We start from the raw sequence: 20,342 nt of genomic DNA on the forward strand, positions 1-20,342 counted from the left end.
GGGAATTGCTGGTTGTCTTGTTTAAACTTGGTGCATTTTATATTGATGATATTGATCCTTATTAAATCATTGATAACTTCCCTTTTGTCTCATAAGGTGAACGCAGACAGGTACAGCAAGTAAGACTTGCCGGTCACTGTGGTCTGCTTTTGTTTCAAGTTGAGTTTGCAGTGACTGAGATTCAGGTATAAGCCACTAAGTACAATATTTGTATCTACACCTTTTTATTAAGATCGTTTCTGTATTTTATTAATAGTTATTTTATAATTCTCAATAATTTGCCTTGCAAAAAGGCGAGCAGGTATTGTTAAATAACCCTTCATTTGATGTCATGTCAGTTGTTCATTCCACATACATTCTTTTGTTTATTCTGCACAAATAAACACAGCAATAGTTTTGCAAAGCAAGTCTTTCTAATTTCATATGCGTTTATATAACTTGACTGTATAGTTTAGAAATGAGATGTATTATTAGATCATTTGTGTGATTTAGTTATATCTACAAAAATGTTTAATGCCTTTACTGTGCACTAGAGGGCAGCATAAGTCTATTTAATGACAGTTCATGTGCCAGATCTAAGATTCATACAGCATCTCTGAAACAAAATCATACCTTATTTTACACTGCCATGTTGTTAACATGTGACTCTAGAGATGACGGTTTAATTTGACCATACCAAATATATAAAGATCACCAAAGCAAACGGTCCACCATAAGTTTAATATTAATATCAATATAATTGATTGACAAGAAAGAAGAAATCTGTGGGAACGTGTTATGACAAAAACAAATTCCCAATGAGATGGAAATTTTCCAATAGGCCTATATTTTGTAACACAATAAATTGACCAAAGCAGATCTATTGTTATCGAGATTATTTATGACCCTGTTTAACTTTCAGTATCACTTACAGGAGGGTAAAGCTCTGCTCAGGAGGATTACAGAGCTCAATATTGTCGTGGATGGCGCTGAATTCAAAGATTTCTCTGCGTTTGTGTCCAGGTAGAGTGATGTGTTTAACACGTTTATTATCTTTAAAGTAGGTGGAATAAAATGTTACTCAAGATGCGGTGTGAGTAAACTTCAGGCAAGTAAATTCCCAGACACCATAGAAGAGCAGTCTGCTTTGTTAAATGCGCAACCAGAATCAATCAAAACAAAAACTCATACACATGGGGAATATATTTGGCGGCGTGTCAGGGACTCATTAGAGGGATGCTGAGTGAACCCGTCTGGCTGTTGTTAACACACCAGTCCAGCAGATATCTGATTTTCGCATCACGGACTGATTGACAAGTGTGTCTGTGGAGGGCTAGACGCCTGTAAAACTTTACCAGTGACAGATTGATAGACTGCAATATACTCTTAAGCCTTCATCGAAAGTAAGGATAGATGCTGTATGTGAATCAGTTTTCACAAAATATTGCTTCATACAATACTACATACAAAAACTTTTTGTTGTAGATTTGTTACAAAATTTTGGAATATTTCTGAAAAGATTTGAAGGCCAATTATTGTATTTTTCTGTTCCTTTATGTTTTTGTGGTACTACAATTACAGGAAAGTCTTTCTAAACTGTGGTCCGTCCCTCAGCTGGTTCCTAATGAGGTTTAGTCATGTGAGTCCAGAAGAACGGTTTGTCCAACGTAACGATGTGTGGATTTAACGCTATAAGGTGCCATGTTGACGGCCTGTGACATGTCCCGCTCATTAAACTGTCAGCAGACAGCACCAGTGAGTCAGGAACGGCCAGCTCACCCACAGTGTGTGCTCTGTAAAAAGTGAACACGTGGACCACCTCTTGTCGCTTTAGTCCAGGGCTATTCAATTAGTTTGTCTTGGTGGCCAGTTACATTTTTCTGTTTGAAAGTTTATGGATTATGTGTTCTCTGTCCTTTACTATACAATAATAATATATTTGCCTACATGAAAAAATACTTCAGTATACTACAGTTACTTTAGTTTACTAAAGTAAATAATATACTCATGCAGTGAAAATCAAGTGGGACGGTGTGGTTAAATGTGTTATAACTTTCATTTTGATGGGTCGCAGCAAGGGGTGTTTGACAGTTGCTTCTGAAATCTTCATGAGCTCACGGAAAACAATTGCAGATTACATATTTAAACACCATCTGAATATTTCTGAAGTTATTAATGCACTATTTTCATTTTGTTAGCTGTTCTGTGCTACTTTCTGGTTTAGAAATGATACATTTGCCAGATTCTGTGCCATTACGAGGTACACAGCAAAATCTGTTTTATGCCTGGATTCAGCGATTCAATCATATGGCCCTAAGTAAGGGAGCCCGTACTTTGTATTTTTACATTTTTGCCCTATACGACATCCAAAGTTTTCTCTTTATTTTAAAACATGCTGATGTTGTACTTTAAACTGCACACCCAAGCTGGACATGTTTATCTACATTGAAACATGTTCATTTGTTGTCATTTGACGGGAAATTCAGTGAAACAACATTAATCTACACAGGCGCTGTTCTCGGTCTCGCTTTTCTCTGCCCTTGCCTCTGTACTTTTGAAATCGTGGTGCTATTCGTGCTGGCAAATGTCAGAATTGAAACTAATAAAAGTTCTCATCCGTCATCGTCACTTCATAACTGTAGGGTCCGTTCCCGACCGAACTAAATTCTTTTTAGAAAATACATTTATCACACCATGCTATAAATTACATCGACGGCCGGGTACTGCCTGCGGGCCACCAGTTGAATAGCCCGGCTTTAGACTGTGTCAGAGTTTGAAGCCAGACGGTTCACACAGGCAGCTCCTCTCAGATGAAAGCCATTGTTTTCTTACGTAAATTGGCTGTTTAATCTGTTTAAAATTCCTTGTGGTCTTAAGCACAGTTTTCCGCTTTTATTATTTGGAAAAGTACAGCGTGACGCTTTCCTTTAAAGTAACACCTTTTGATGTTCAAGTCTTTAGTCGTCCAAAGAGATTACAGTCATTCTGAGATAATTACAAGGTTTGGATATCTGGATGATGTTGTTCAGATGAGTAACCACATACTTTAAGAGAGCTGGGGGTGTGAACCTGCATTTTTGGAGTTTCTAGCTCCAGAGATATACGTGTTAAATTAAGACCTCTTGTTCTTACATGATGAGACCACCAACCTTTGTCTTTAATTCACGCTTTACTTCATTAGATGCAAAATCATTAATTGAAGTTTACTAGAGTAAATAATAACAGAATTGTTATTCTAGGATTCAATAATATCGTTCCCAATTCAGGTCCAATTCAGTAGAACACCGAGTGGATGTTTTCAAGATTTTATTTTCAAGACATATTCTGTGAAATCCAGGTTTAAATCAAATAATCTGTGATTATGAACATTATGAGATGAGGAGCAGCAGCATTAAAATGTGTGAAATAGTAAATTGTGATATGATTAGATTGTCATTTCTAACATCTTGAATACTAAAATTGAGAGAAACTGAGATTTAAATCTTTGACATGACTTTATCCAGTCAATATTGAAGAGATCTAGGTTATATTTCACAGAATGTTTTTAACATTACCATTTTGTGTAGAACACTATTTTTTTTTTTGACTAAGCCACAGATTTGTCTGGATATATGTTTATATGAAAGAAGACTTAAATTTTGGACTGCTTCCTATACAATGCTTTCAGTATGTATGCAGCTTTCATGGTGTTCCTTCTTAATTTGATCTTCATGAAATGGTTGAAAGAAAAAAATCTGTGAAGTTTTAGATCTGAAACAACAAGCAAATGGGTGTGGATCCACACGAGTAAATAATGAATAATAATGAGTTTTATTATTGGGTGATCGTTCCTTTAAACACAGTATTTTGAACCACTAATATGGTGGGCGTTTGCCATAAAGTGTTCACCGTTGTTATTTTTCTAAAGACATGACTATGAGATATCTCCTACAGTTCCACTTAGTCACAGGAATTTCTGGCCGAGATGACAAATTACAGTCAGAGGTATTCCTCTCCCTCGCTGCTGTTTTGGCGGGGATTTGTTTGGGACCTTTTCTAAAGTACAGCCAAATCCTGGTCGCTGAATGTACATCTGGATCATATTGTCTGGTCTGAGAGTCTGTCCTGGCACGAGAAGTCGGAAAAATACTGGAGATAATGATTCTTGCATACGTCTGTGTTGTCTCTGCATTTCAGGAAGAAGCATTTTAAATCCATTATGTTCCATGTAGAAATCATTTTTTGAGCGTTCTTGCGGTCAGGTAGATTCAGACATGTCTGCGGAGACGGTTTATAGTGCTAAAACCTTGAGCTTGTTAGATTACTATTATTACTCTAATGCCTAGTAGATGTGTTTCAGTCTTTGTTCAGTAGGGTACCTGAAAATAAATGTATTTTTATAAACTTGAATTTGAAGATCTGCGATCGTACAACTTTCGCTTGTGAACTTTCGCAAAGTTATCGTTGTAAAAAATGCTCATAGACCCTCGAATGTTTGTTTTATCAATTTGTAATGTGAATATATAAACATTTAATATATCAAAAAGAATTCAAGAAACTATGTTTAAAAGATCATGAGTATTCGATTGTTTTGTATCTGTAGATGTGTTACGGCGCCCCCTACCGTATAACAGTGCCAACATTAAAAGTTGCAAAAACTCAAATTGGAATGGAAAGATTGTGAAAATAAATAATGTAAAATTTTGTTGCCGTGAAATTGTTAACAAGTTTGTTTTGCTTGTTTGTTGACATCTCGATTTTCAGCAACAGAGTTTTTTAAGGTCCAGTGTATGAGATTTAGCGACATCTAGCAGTAAGGTTGCGAATTGCACCTGCAGCTCACTCCACCCCCTCTCTTAAGAAGCACTAAGGTGGCTGACACAGGACTAAGATGTCGTCATGTTTTGGCTTTTTTGTCGAAGGAGATAACATATTTACGAACCACGCTCTGTAGAGCAGTTTGTCCCTTAAGGGCTACTGTAGAAACAACATGGTGAATTCCATGTACGGGGACCCATGTGTATGTAGATAGAAATATCTCATTCTAAGGTAATAAAAATACAACACTTTATTATGTAAGGGCGTTTATACACCTCTGAAGACATAGTTATGTATATTACAGTATATTGCATTTCTGTCAATATATCCTCCTAAAAATTACACAATGGACCTTTTAAGCTTTGAACAAAATTTAAACATACTATAGCTAAATAAGCAGCTGGAGTATACGACTGGCATTAATCCAGATTAAATGGTACATTTCTGCTGGTCCTCTGTGGCATAACCAGAGAAAAGCGAAAAACAAAAACAGCCGAGTGTTGGCCCATAAAATGATCCTGGCATTCTGTTGAATATGTTTAGTCTCAAACGTTATTTTGCATTTAGCTTTTTAGGGAAACCTACTTCCAAATGACTTTTTCAGATTTAAGGTTCTCCATCAACAAATCTAAAATCTCATACGGTGGAAATTGCCCACGGTACAAAATGATGTCCGCCGTTAAGGGTAATTTGTCTGTGGTTTCATTTAAACGTCAGTCAAACCGCTTGCCTGATTAATGTTTGTAAACTTTCAGCTTACCCACATCCAAGAAAGGAACAAACTAAATGGAAAGGCGTACATTAATTGCCTGTTGTTTAGATACTTTAAGGGAAACTTTACTCCAGTCTTGCAATTTCGGCTGCTGTCTTTACTCTTGGAGGGGCTCCATTCAGTTTCGAGAGACTTACCATTTTTCCATCACTCATTACAACATCGGCCTTTCAGATGAGACTCGAGAATCATGGAAAGTTGTGTCCTTTGCCACAGTTTTTGGGCCCCTGGTAAATCTATGGAAAATCTCGAAATGTCACATAACGTCAGCCTATAAAGAGGATTAAACGCAAACACACAGTTTATCCTTTTATAATCGATGATCTATCCTTAATTTAACTTCACCGTAATGTTTTTATTTATTTACTTAATCTTGAGACTTGTCTAAATCTATTAAGATAGCTTTGTGTAATGAACCAAGAAAAGCAACACAATGTTGAGTGTTCTGTGATGGTAGTTTGGTGTCTTTTGTTTTCAGGGTGGAAGACACGAAAGATCTTCTCTTGTTCTTTAGGACCTTGAGCACGTTCTCTGAGAGGTGTGAGGAGAGACAGCGAACGTTTCAACACTTTCAGGTAAAAGAAACGTGCCAGACTACACATTGCTACTTGACCAATCATGGGTTGTTATCTTTAATGAGGTGTGTGATGTCATGAAAAGGGAAAGAGCAGCGACTGACTGCTAAAGCGCTATGTTATGTAGTAGCTGTCTTTTCATAGAATGAATGATTTGTGCTGATGCTAATCCCTAGAGGTGCACCGGCCAGAGAATCGGCCGTTTTCTCGCATGATCTGCCGGGACCGGTGCCCGGCCGGTCAGTCTCGCATCTTGCCGACTCCAAACCGATCTTCTGTACAGTACACTCAATTCTGCCAAGAACATGTAAACAACTCAGTTCTTTACTTACACAAGAAATGTGAAGATACATATAAATCTTTAGAGTAAAATTCATTCATAAGATTTATAACTTTTTATTGAAGTTGCAGCTAAAATGAAGCAACCCACGTCTTTTAATACTACAGACCCAAGATAAAGACAATTTATTTTACATTTCAGAAAATAAAACAATGTTAGTTTCATGAAACGGGAACAGAAAAGAATAAAGTTAAAGTACTATTTTATTCATAGGCTTGTAATCTTAGACTTTTGTGAGACGACTACAAAAGAGAAAAGGGTCATATAAGTGACATTTGTATAGTTGTATTTATTATTTGTACTTCTATTCAGTCACAAAGTTCTTCAATTTAAGAGAAGATCCTGTAATTTAAGAAGCTTTGAGAACGCTTTGAGAAGGCTCTCACGAACCTTCTCTGGATCGGTTCCACACTTGTGGAATGATCTGCCTGCTGCTACAAGATCAGCAGATTCTGTCGCAATCTTTAAGAATCGGCTGAAAAAACATCTCCTCCTCCACATCTGCACCTGACTGATCATTTCTGATTTCTATCTTTTCTACAATATAAAAAAAAATGCATGCTTACTTAAGCTTGATAAACTAAACTTGCCTCTGTACACTGTAGTAGGCTTTGTGAGACATGTTTTTATTGCTCTTATGCTTTTTGTTGTCCTCATGTTTGACCCAATTGCTTCCATTGTTTACCCAACTTGGATACAAGCGTCTGCTAAATGACTAAATGTAAATTTAGCGAAATTTGGGGAAATTGGAATGCTCAATAATTTTTCTTCTGACAATTAAGTTTGTTATTATGAAAAATGTGCATTGAAGTAAAATAAAAATGGATTTTATATACTGTCAATTATAGGTTGTGGATAGAAAATCAGAATCTGCAAAAATCGGAATCGGCAGGCTTCACTTACAATAAAATCGTAAACCCGAATCGGCCAAGAAAATTGCAATCGTTGCATCACTAATAACAGTAATTGCCGGGTTGATAAATCACTTCCGTCTTTTTGTCATGATTCTCAACGTTGTGGACACACTGTTAAATGATAGAATCTTGCTTCCCATTGCGGTTACGAATCAACATGAATTTGTGTGGTCTGAACCGGGCATGAAGGAGAAGTGACACTAGAACGTGGGTGTGAACGGAGCTCTGATACAAACGAATAATTGGGTCTAGGTGAGTTGTAAATAATATACTTTTTATTGTAAAAATGGTGTTTTCACCTCGTAACTCTTAACTGTAAGGGTCTAAGCCTAAAATTGTTTTTAAGGGTCAGTTGGACCAGACTTTTTAACATTCACTCATCACGGACCCCACACCCAGTCTGTAGACTTCATAAGAATGAGAAAAGTTGCTGAGATTGAGGAATGCCGGACTGGGAACAAATTCCAGCAGCAGTGAAAGTTTGGGAATAAAGCCTTTAGAGGCAGTATGGAAAACATTCATATTATTTGCTTGGACCATCGTACTGTAACGGCTGCCAATTTGGAACGCAACATGGAACGTTTATAAGCCCTGTTTTTCCAGAGCTTTCTGCGTGCATAATCTTTTTAGGTTTGATTGATTCGCAATTGCTTCACTGTTTCATTGAACTGCAGACGGTTGTTTTGGTGTTTTATAGAGATTTTAGTCAAGTCTTAATCTAACGTTGCTGTTGTAAAAGACAAGTCACAACCAGGTTTTTAGAAAAACGTGTATTTGAACACCTACAGCGAACATAGCGTGTTGATTTCATACAATGTTTTACTGTACAGTCTATTCAGGTTTGATTCGCACACAAGTAGTAATTACAAAAAGTACATAAATATTATTCAGACAGTTCAGAGAAGGGAAGTCAGGAAGACCAGCTGTGGATCCTTGCAGTACCAAACTTAAAATAGCTTCCTCACCCTCGGATTAACTTAACAGGCTACTTATTTCAGCCAAAGAAAGACATTTTAAACCGTACACGTGTCTGAAATTCACAGAGTTCTGAGGAATATTAGAAGCTTGACTGCAATTTGTTATGAAGTCACATTTTACTAAGCAGCAGCCTCCAGGGTTTATTTACAATGCGTATGAAGATATTCGAGAGAAGATCAAATGGCTTATAAAACGTGTCTGGCAGCTGTTACATAATGGGATACGTATAGTACAAAAAAATCTCTTGGCGTAACCCTGCCGTACACTCAATTTTTCACAGGCACCAGGAGACTGAATGACTTTTCCGTCATGGTTCAAGTCAGATTCTTTAGATATCCAGGACGTCTTGCGTTTCACCTTCGGTTCTGTTTTCATTGGTATCGCCCGATCGGCAGAGACGGCAGGCATGTGAAACTGTTGGGGTATTGGGCGAGGACGATTGGGTTTCCGTCCATGCGAATCTCATTCATGTTGGGTCGAATGTAGTAGGTGTTGTTACTTTTGCAGAAGGTGTCCACAGTCACTGTTGAAATGTTGTTGTTCTGTATAAAACCAGAATGAGATTCATTTCGAGACGTTTACCGCTGGCTTAGACAAACAGGTATTGTATACAATTGAAAAGCATAGGAATTGAATGCAATTTTTCCGAAGTTCTGAAGGTCAGGGATTTTTTTACTTTGTTAGGTGGATTGTCTCTAAATGTGAGCATGCAAAGCATTTGTAACCATCTAACCTGAAGGTGAAGCGTGCGGACGCTCTCCGGGATGGCAGGAACGGCCTCCAGTTCATTGTGAGCAAGATAAAGGTTGATCAGTTTGTTTAATTTCTGCAAGAAAAGAAGTTGGTCAGGATTTGGAGCGCAAGAAAAGTGATAGTAGGCAAAACATCTAGACAAGACAAGAAACGACAACGAAACGGTGTCTATTGTGTGGTACAGTTTTCAATCAGGATCTGTGAAACGTTTGTGCTTCTTTACCTTGAACGCGTTCGCCTTGACGCCTTTGGTCTTCAGTCTGTTGTGATTGGCATTGAATGAGCTTAATTTCCCAGGGAGCATCGGTAGCTTGACCAGAGCGTTTTCAGCTAGCGAGAGCTCTTCTAGCATGGTGAGCTTTGCGAAGGCGCCGTCCTCAATCTCAGAAATGAGGTTTCCAGTGAAGTCGATTCTCTTCAAAGTCACTACAGGAGATGTACAGAAGAGCATTAAATGAATACGTTGCTGGATTGTTTTGCATCACATTCCAGATATCTAGATGCAACTTTGCTAACATCTTGGGTTCTGTTTTGTTACTTTTAGGATTCTTGTTGTACATTTGATATCATCCTGTCATTGTTGAGTTTCGTAATTTTATGCTAATGTGACTTTCTATTGAATTACTTATTATTATATCGTATGCATATCTAATCTATATTTCATCACCATGTTTTTTTTTAAATCTTTATTATTGTTTACCCTTAACGTTTCTGTAGGTTTTGCAGATATTTAACCGATTAAAAGTAGAACAAAGAGTATTTCAACTTGATTTTTAGACCTCATTTTGAGTAAAGCTCGTAACTACACCCCGTCTCTTTAGTGAATGAATACTATTCACGTTTTGTTATCTGTTTGCAATGTAAGGATAAGTTAGCAAATGGTTGTGTGAATATTTAATGCGTTTTCTCTACTCCACAAACCCGATATAAAACGTGTGCAGCTGTTCTAATGATGGACAAAACACGTGTCTGACACTTTCAGGGCCAAAATTTTGTATTTCCTAATAAAAAGCATGTTTGGAAACGGACGATTTGTAACAAATCGACTAGAAAACAAACTAGGAAGACATGCGAATGCTTGTTTGGTGAGGTGATCTGTGTTCTTTTTTGGTTTATGGGAAGATATGGTGTTTTTTTAAACAAAATGTTTTTTATACACAGACTACATCCACAGACAACACAGCCTTCTGCAGACAAAGTAGTTTACCACATGTCCAAGTTTTTGTCAGCGCACACATGCTTTGATGAAATTTATGAACCACAACGTTCACAATGTCTACACAAGAACTCACAATCACATTGAAATTCATATTTTTGTGTCTCTGACATTTGGAAACATTTTAGACAAGAAGTCTGGTTTATATCTGTAACAGACTCTTTGACTGTAATCCCTTATCCAGTCCAGAAATCATTGAAGAAGATTTAGAAAAAGGTAGATCGCAAGGTCAAGTCAGGATGGACTCACCAATATCTCCAAAATCTTTGGCTGTGATCTTTTTTATCTTGTTGTACCGGGCGTAGAGATAGTTTGTCTCTTTGGGCAGAGCCGGCACTGATGTCATATCTGGGTCGACCTCCTCACAGTAGACCGATCCAATTAGACACACACACAGCAGGCATGTCGGAAGGTCTGGAAGATGTAGACGTGTTTCAAAGCTGACGCATTCTTATTTAATGCTTTTACTTTACACTCAACATTGATAAAGAGGTGATCGCTCATTATTTTTCGAGTCTAAAGTCAATAGTTCTTTACCTGATGCGTCCCCAACAGGTGAGACTGTGGAGGAGTCCTCGTCATCTGTTGCTCTCTGTGAAATGATCACAATGGTTGTTACTTTTTTGGTTTACAAGACCAATTCTTCAATCATTATTATATCCCTTATATCCCTCGCATTCCTCGGGATACGTTAAAGGAAGTTTAATTCTGTCATTGTTTTACACACCCAACCAGAGCTTGCGCTTGTTCGTGACGTCATCACGCTGTGCTTGCGTTTGCTGAACGCAACTGAATGCCTAATCAAGCCAATGTTGTTTTTTATATATTTAATGTTTCTGTTGTCAGACATAAAATAATAATTACAGATAGATGTTTATGTTCCTATGTCCAGTCAGTAGCAATGACAGGTGCTTGTAAATGGTGTTTTGTCCTCACTCACAAGTGTGTTCTGTGGGTCACAGAAGAAGACATTAAGAAGTCTTTGCTGGTTACTCTTTCTTCAATCATTAAGTTTGTTCTCTAAACATGATACAAAAGTACAGTAAAGGTGGTCCATCTCATGCGTTCAGGCCAAAATCTACACTCTACAAACAAATGATGGGTTGTTTTATCCCATGTTTGGGTCAAATATAGATATTTTTCATTCGCTTGATCTCTCATTTACCCAATGGTTGGGTTTGTTCATATTTTACTCAACTGTGGATTGACACAATCCAGCAATTTCACATTTACTAAGTAATAAGCTACTTTAATTGAATTACTTTTCCTTTGAAAAAGTAAAGTAAGGGATTACTCTTATTTTACCTTTAATTTAATTACAGTTTCTTCTGATGTCTGTATGGTTAGGGTTAAATACTGTGTAATATATTCAATAGTGGAAAGACATAAAAATTATAAGTGTAGCTTTAAAATGTAAGCTTTAATGTATCCTTCCCATATGTGCATACTTTTGTCAGTTAATAACAAAATTTATTTAGTTATTTATTATTTATCTGAATTAAATACGCCGTTTTATGTCCTTCCTTGAATCGATTCTAATTAAGGTTATTGTAGGATATAGAAAGTAACTACTAATAAGTAATAAATTACTTTTTGGAGAGAGTAATTTGTACAGTAATCTAATTACATTATTGAATATGTAATTAGTAACTAGTAATTAATAACTTTTTCAGTAGTAACATTACTTACCCAACCCAAAAGTGATACAGACATTATTAAGTATACTTTTCCAGCTTGAAAATTTCTCCTTTGGTGTTTGGTGGAATGAGTAAAGTTAGAAAGGTTGAAGGTGAGTAAATGTTGACTGAAGAATGAAATATTAAAGGGATAGTTCCACCCAATATGGAAATTCTGTCATCATTTATTCACCTTCATGTCATTCCAAACCTGGAGAACACAAAATAAGTTTTGAAGAACGTTGGGAACCAAACAACACGGACCCCCATTGACTTCCATTGTATCAAGACAAAACTCGAAAAATATCTTCTTTTGTGTTTCACTGAAAAAAGAGTCAAATACAGGTTTGGACCTACATGAGAGTGAATAAATGTTTTTTGGGTGAAGTATCCCTTTAACATCTCTGGCACAAAATACTGTAAGCTCTTTCGGCTCGTTCGGGCAGCGCTCTTGGGGTCTGTCCTGACTTGTGTGTGTCTCCAGGCATGTGTTAAATCACCCTGTCAGTGTCTGACCTTATGAGTTGGTGTGGAGCTGTGGGTGGGAGAGCTAAAGCCTTGAGGGAACTCCTCCAGCACAGACTGCTGACTAATCAGAGAGCGTCTACACGGCGCCGGACAGCTGCCGGATCCGTCTTTCCTTTGGAATGGACTCTCAATACATAGTGTTTGTTGGAATAGCTTTATAGATAATAACTGTTAAACGTCGTTTAAGTTATAAACGAGATGTTTTGTTTTGCTATTTACATTATTGAAATAGGAGTTTAATTTAATATTGCATTCTTGGGATCTGTTTGACAGTTTTGTATTGATAATAATGTTTGGTTATTTTTTAAAAACTGTGCTTTAAAGGATCTCAGAACTGACTATTTAGCAAAATGATAATGTTGATTTAATTTCATATGTCATCCTGTTTAGTTAAACTATTGAATGTTTATTGCAGGTTTAAATAAAAAAAACTAGAACAATTAGATTTTGAAGGTGTCTTACATCTTGGTTACAAGGCATCATATAGTATTTAAATTTCTATAATTAAACTCAATTAAAAATAACTTTCTTGAATTGCATCAAACACGACAAGCAACACACAAAATAGAATCGCATAAATACTCGCTGAAGATTCGGTTCTGTCAGCTTTTGCAGAAGATATAAACAAAGTTTACCTTATTTCTCCTTGCCACTCCATTGATTTCATCATTACGTGCTACTTCCCATTGTTTGCGGTCGACGTGAGCGTGATAGTGTGCACCATATGCTGAAAGCACCCACGATGCCAATACGACCGCCGAAATAAACATCATCAACCTCGTCCCCATTGTATCTCAAGACTCGAGGACGTGTTCTGTTGTGAAAGAGCAGAGCGCTTGGCTGTTTTCTCAGTGCCTGTGTGTAAAATGTGATCTGTCAAATCAGGATTTTAAGCCCCACCACAGGCTGCCAGAGGAGATCCTTAAGTGGGAGTTTATGGAACAGACCTTAACCCTTCGCATTCCCAGCCGAGCAGACCGCAGCATCGCCTGCAGCGGTTGGCCGTGTTTGCGGTCGACTTGGAAAAAAAACTCCTTTCATTTGAGAGAACGAAGCACAAGACTGTGGAGCTTTTGCTCAGAATTTATTGTATGTTGATGTTGAAAGAATTCGAGCTGGCACGTCTGTTTTCACTCTTTTCTAATTTAGATGTAAATATCTCAGAAGGGCAGGGAAAAGACAAAAGTGTGGCATAACTCGCAGAAGCCGAATTCCAAAATTCTTTGATTGTTGTCATCCATCTTGGTCAAGGGGCGATTAATCATTTTCAGACGGTCTCAGCGTTTTTTGTTTTTCCAGCAACTTCTTCGTATATTTTACAGGTTCGCCTAGACACATCTGACTGAAAACAAATAAAACTTTGTTGATTATAACGGTGAAACTATAAAGCCGACAGTTGAAGATTAAGGTGAGGGAAAACGGGTTTAATAAGAAACATGTGACTGCTTTTTGCACTTCAAGACCAGATGAAAGAGGCCCCGGGCCGCTCCAAATAAACACGAAGTGGAAATGAGGCCACAGAGGATAGCAATACAGGTGTGTTAGCAATTATACCAACCTGTAAAAATTTACTGTACCGGGAAATAAGCCAAATGCTCAGAATCGTTCTAGCAATGATAGTCCTCTGTAGTACATTCCCCATCGGGTTGTTTTTGTTTCACCACTTTACTTCGATTTAGTTATTTGAACGTTATTCTTGTAAACTAAAGAACCAGAGGTTCTCTTATTCTAATGTCTGGGATTTGTTCTTGTTCATCGATATTTCGTAATATTGAACGGATTCAAATCTGCAGACAAAATAGAACAGGAGCTTCGACACAGATTTCAGATAAAAATGTTGTTGCTTTTATAAAGTAGACGGTTATTTCAATAAATGTCTCTTCGGAATGTCTTGTGGGTTTTGGTCTTGGTATTGTAGACCTTCTGTAGTAATTCATGCTTTTTTAACACTCGACTGTTTTAAGACCTCATATTACTCATAAATTTGAAAAACTGTTGTTCTGAATATCCCAAAACCCAAAAAATGTGAGCTACTGGCCCGAAATGGGGAAATAAATGAATTTTTTTGTTAGATGCAAAGTGAAATCTGCCAAAACTGATTCAGAAGATTAAATGTATATATCTTATCTTTCTGAATATGATTAATTCATATACTGACTAATAATCTTGAATATCAAAGTGAAAAGACAGGATAAAGTGTAACCTTGTGTAACCACCCCCCCACAAATCTATGTCAGTTCCTGATATGACTTGACTAAGACCGCCCAAATGTATACGCAAGTAAGGTGGGCGTACCTGTCAGCATAATTGCTTTGGAACCTTATGTTCCAAATATGGTAAGAAGCGTTACATTTCCGTCACATGCTTGCAGTATTCGACCAATCACTACGCTCTGGTTAACTGGCCAATCAAAGCACACCTCGCTTTTCAGAGCGATGAGCTTTGTAAAAAATCCACACGTTTCAGAGAAGCGGGGCAAAGAAGAGATACAAACATGCATGGTATGTGGAAAATACAACGTTTTTGAAACTTAAATCGTGTATAAACATTGTATTACATCTTAAACAAACGATAATATTTTTCTTAGCCATATGATTTGACTCCTTCAAGCTATCGGTAGATAGCTGTTGGTGGGAAAAGTTGCTTTATCAACCAATCCGACTATTGGCCAATATATTGGTGCAACTGTAGCATAAACCCATCCTTATAGGCATTGTGATGGAAAAACATATGTTCAGCAGTACTTGGAAAAAAAACTATTTAGAGAGTGGGTTATGAAACGAGTGCACAACCCTAAACTGTGCGTACGGTAAACGTTTCCACGCAAAAATTGGCATTGATCAATCTGGACATGAGTGGTTGCTACGATCAAATCTCACGACAGGTCTCAGTTCGTGTGCGCAAGTTTTGAGATATGTGAAGTTCTGTGTACGCTTTACCTTTATGATGACTGACAAGGAATATAGAAAAATTTGAAGATTACGAGTTTTCTTTCTTTTAGTATAACAAATCTAAAAATAGATTCCAATGCGATTTCTTATTTTCATAACATTAATAAAGTATTTTCTTTTCTAGCCTAATTATACGATTATTTAATTGTTTAAATTACCAGTTTAACGGGTACTTCGGTGTAAAAAAGTTTCATGAGCTTTGTATACTTCTAAGATAATTACCACAATTAAAATGTAAAAACCTACAATAATCAATATAATTAAAAGCAATGGGTAAGTTTAGCTGTTTGCAAGGCGATAGCTTGTTTGTTTGACAAATGTTTTCTTTAATATGTTTTATTTGTGCAATGTTCATTTGGGGGTGCAAGTTTGCTTGGGCACTGGGTCACAGCTTGAGATTGCCTGGCTTTGTCTGGCAGGCTTCAGGCTGGTTTGTGGGGGCTGAAGACAGCTGGTCCTGCCTCGGACCGATCTGAAAGAGAAAAAATAAAAGAAGCAAACATAAAACATTGTGTGATTGATTTAAGCAGCCTGAAATGCAAGATTAGCAGCATTAGATTTTAAACCTTTAGCCTTATTGTCTTCTCGGCTACAGACTTCATCATCATCTTCATCATCAAAATGAAGAAAACTGTAAATATAAGAATTATTCTATAATTTTGCAGTAAAAATGATCAGTGTTGTACATCTACATTTCATTTAACTTAGTTTTTCAAGACAGAAATCAGAAGAAATTGAAAAATAGTTGTTGTTGTTTGTTTAGTGTTGTGTTTTGAGGTAATGTCTGGAACGAATTATCTCCGTGGGGTTTCACTTTGTTGAAAGTGAGCGCCGTGACTCAGCGTTTAACTGGCCCAGTATTATTATTTACTTAAGTTTTTTCATTTCTAAACATAAACAACCACCTTGGACTCTCCCATACGATAAAAGAAACACATTTATTTTGGATGTAATATGTTCCTTCACTTTTGTAAAAACAAAGTGTGGTCACAGTTATGATGTAAACTGGCAACGCTACCGAACAAAACGATCCAAGACCTTTCATAAGAAATTAAGGGAAATTGTGGCGCTACAAGAGTTAAGCATAAGACCCCAAGGGCGGTCAAAGCTCTTTTCGACCAAATTTAACAAGTGTGCCAGATTTCACAACTTTCCTCTCTAGGGTTTATAAGGCTGTCATAGACTCCCAGCCAAAAGAAGCAGAGGATTAATAGGAATACTAACAAATGGCAGCTATTCACATTATGAAGTGTTGAGACTTGACTTCACCTGTTCGTTTTCATGTCGGCAACCCAAATCCAAATCAAGCCGCTTTGTGAGTATATACAGCCTGCAAAATCACTAAATTAGCCACTAAAGTGGTCTCGGAGGCTTTTGAAGAATTTGAAATCTGCCTTTTTGTTGCGGAATTGATTCTGTTAGCGTTTGGTTGCATTCTGGTCTGGCAGATCTGGTCCAATCTGATTCTTCTTTTGGGTCGAGATGAGACTGATGTTACTAGACACATCTCTGGAAAGAACGGCCAAATGTCATTCACGTTAGGATTCGTTTTTTTTTCAATTAGCTTTTGCATTTTTATATCTCTGGTTTTCATGTTAATTCGTGTGCTTTCTTCATTTTATGGTATATACTAGTGGTGGGCATAGATTAATTTTTTTAATCTAGATTAATCTAGATTAATTCCAAAATTAATCTAGATTAATCTAGATTAAAATGGCTCATTTGAATTCTGCCGAAGGCATTCAGAATGTGTGCTACCCAAATAATGACTAAAAGTAAGTCTTTGAGAACGGATGTCTAAAGCCAGGTGGCGCGTTAGACCAGGGGCTCATCTCCTGTTTCCAAAATGCATCACAAACTGCTTGAGAAAGCTGTTCTACTAAGATAATTGGTGATGAAAATTAAATTATGTTCAATAAGATGAACTTGTGACTCCTGAGATAGGCGCAGGCTCCCCGTGACCCGAGGTAGTTCGGATAAGCGGTAGAAAATGGATGGATGGAAAATGAACTTGTGTTTACTTCCGCATTAGCTAAGGGATTCTTTGCGTTTAGGTGGTACTTGAGACTGGAAGAGCTCCTACAGTACATTTACATTTAGTCATTTAGCAGACGCTTTTATCCAAAGCGACTTACAAAGAGTGAGGGAGCAACAAGCGATATGTCATACAGGAGCCATAATACATTAGATCTCAATACAAAGTTACTGATTTTAACTAAAGCTAGACCACTACCTGTTGAGAGAAAGTGTTTTTTTTTTAAACCAATTCCGCATTGCACAAGGTGCAAACAACCTTAGTCTTGTCGATGTTTCCATTGGGAAGCTTTTTTGAAATTAATATTCCCTGAAGCAAACCCGGCGGCTTCATAGCTGCATCCATGTTAGCACGTCACGTCTGATGTGGTAATTTCACAGTAACGTTATGTTGTGTTCAGACCAAACGCGAATGGCGTGTCAAGCGCGAGTGATTTATATGTTAATGCAAAGAGCCAATAGACCTACTTGCTGCGCGAATCGCGCGAATGAAGCCCTGCTTATGAGATGATGAGGCGGCTTCTGCTTCCGCGAATCACGCGAGTTGAAAAATCTCGTTATCGCTCCGTACAGTGCAGTTAAGTTGGTATACATCCGCGCTAAAATATCAAGGTGAAAGTCATCATAGCTTGCGTAGTATAGACCCAGCTCCCAATCCAACTTTGAGAATAGATTAACGGCGACAATTTTTTTAACGCGCGATAAAAGTCTCACTGCGTTAACGCCGTTAACGCCGTTAACGGCCCACCACTAGTATATACACACATTTTTTTATATTGCTATTGAATTGCAGGTGAAAAATGTTCCAGACACTAAAGACATTTGCGCTAATCCCCAGCAGTTTTTCGAGACGTTTTTCGACGTTCATACCCAAGCGATTTTCACTATGGTAAACAAGTTGGGCAATGTGTGCTCGGCAAGACCGTTTGTGCTTGAGCGCCACCAAGTCAAGTTTTACTGTAACTTCAGCAGCTCCAAGCACATGAACAAAAGCAGAAATCTCATTGGTCGGCCAGTTTTTTATGTGGCGCGTCAAACCAAAAATGACGTTTTTTTTAAATGACGCTTTTACAACATGCATGTCGGTGTGCACACACAAATTGGCGTCCTTTGTTTAGTCAGGCGGCATTAAACATCGGCGTTAAACGCGCGCCATAATCGTCCAGTTGTGGACAAGTCTATGAGCAAGACATAATACATACATAAACAATACAAACTATTAAAAAGCCAGTTATACCAATGTTTTCTCATTCTTGACTGGTATCGTATCACAGTATATCCAGGGGAAGACATCAACATTATAATGACATTCTGAGAGTCATCTAAATTACATTTATACAATTTATATTTCTACGGATAATTTCAATGAACAGAAATGTTAAGTAAACTATAATAATATTGATTTAGACTGTAAAAATGTAACCCACAAAACGAAGGCCAGGCACTTTTTGGACACCGTTTCTATAATCATTGTCGCTGTAGTTCCTAAACCTCAGATGTCCACATTTGCTGTTTTGTTATTAAATGATTCAATACTGTGTTGTCAAAGTTGACAAGCACTTTTGAATACTTTTTTGTAAATACACAAAGACAGAAAAACATAAAGGATGACTAATAATAATGATTTGTGGCAAAAAAACCATGAAAATGGAGATACAAGGTTTCAGACAGACAGCGCAGATGTTTTTATTTTATATATATTTCCTATATATCCTTATAGGTTCCAGTATATTAGAAATAAGTAAACAAAATTGTAATGGGTGTGTACAGTATGTTTATAATAATAACATGTTTTGAGGTGGAAGAGTTGGCGTAAATAACCAAAAACCCATTGGCAATAATTAAGTGGTTTCAGTTAAATAGTTTTAGACGTTTCTAGCTCGCTTCATGGCGGCTCTCAGTAACACGATTACTTTTTCCAGAGCTTGTACTGTATCGGAGTAAAACCACAAATGGTCTCCTGTGAGCCGTCTACAGTGTTTTTTCTGAGTTGGCCAGACAGAAGCCTCGGCACTCATTCTGTCAGGAACTTTCACAGCGTGAACGCTACTGCGGCTTGAAAACGAAATGTCCCCAGTGGCTCTTTCAGGCTATTTTGTGAGGACGGGGATGACAGGTGAACAAAACAAAAGCCGTACTATGTCAGGCAGACGCTTTTTGTTTTGGATAAATGCATTTTGGCAGATTTGTTGAGGGATGAAAGTTTGTTGAAAGTAGGTGGGTGGCTTCTGTCTTAGTAAAAATGTGTTTTGAATTTACTCTGATCTGAGAATTTTAATAAAACAGTCTTTGGGGACCTGTTTTTATTGTAGACTGATTGATTCATCACAAGTGAATAAACCTTGACTGTCAGGAGGAACATCATTGGTTAAGCTGTTATCAAAACAGCACAGAGATGTGCTCGTCCAAATCTCTCAGGTGGTTTTATGGGCCGTTGAGACCCAAACCTGTTGTGAGTTTTTTGGAGACGCCGGTATGCAAGACGTGGCAGAAGCAGATCAAGCCAACCTGAAGATTTGTTCCATATGTTTCCTGAGCAAAGCCTCTCTCTCTCTTTCTTTCTCCCCCCTTCTCGCCCCTACCCCTCTTTGACTCTTTCTTTACCGGAACCAAATTTAAACCGAATTCATTTCCACGAGCAAAGTTCTACCTTAAACTGCATGAATGATTCATCAAAAAACGATTTATTTTGATTAACCATTTTGAACATGATCTTTTACCCTTATACAGTTGAAAGAAAAAAGTATGTGAACCCTTTGAGCTTACTTGGATTTCTTCATAAATTGGTCATAAAATGTGTTCTGATCTTCATCTAAGTCACAACAATAG

The 20,342-nt window shown here is 37.4% G+C and overlaps 2 protein-coding genes across 2 annotated transcripts in view; one reads left to right on the forward strand and one right to left on the reverse strand.

Moving 5' to 3' along the window:
• The window catches only part of cenpp (centromere protein P), a 53,404-nt gene that overhangs the window by 1,418 nt on the left and 31,644 nt on the right, over positions 1 to 20,342 (forward strand). Inside the window, exons 4-6 of the mRNA XM_056758094.1 lie at positions 97 to 185; positions 914 to 1,002; positions 6,027 to 6,123. Of these exons, the coding sequence (XP_056614072.1) occupies positions 97 to 185; positions 914 to 1,002; positions 6,027 to 6,123 (275 nt within the window). The remainder of the gene's footprint in view (positions 1 to 96; positions 186 to 913; positions 1,003 to 6,026; positions 6,124 to 20,342) is intronic.
• ogna (osteoglycin, paralog a) lies at positions 6,888 to 13,461 on the reverse strand. The gene is made up of 6 exons (XM_056758095.1): positions 13,164 to 13,461; positions 10,862 to 10,916; positions 10,574 to 10,738; positions 9,332 to 9,534; positions 9,089 to 9,181; positions 6,888 to 8,897 (listed from the first exon to the last, which is right to left on the reverse strand). Exons 1-6 carry the CDS (start codon positions 13,314 to 13,316, stop codon positions 8,727 to 8,729), a joined length of 840 nt encoding a protein of 279 aa, XP_056614073.1. The 5' UTR covers positions 13,317 to 13,461; the 3' UTR covers positions 6,888 to 8,726.

The sequence above is a fragment of the Triplophysa dalaica genome, chromosome 10, assembly GCF_015846415.1.
Source record: "Triplophysa dalaica isolate WHDGS20190420 chromosome 10, ASM1584641v1, whole genome shotgun sequence".
In the NCBI taxonomy this organism is placed as follows: domain Eukaryota; kingdom Metazoa; phylum Chordata; class Actinopteri; order Cypriniformes; family Nemacheilidae; genus Triplophysa; species Triplophysa dalaica.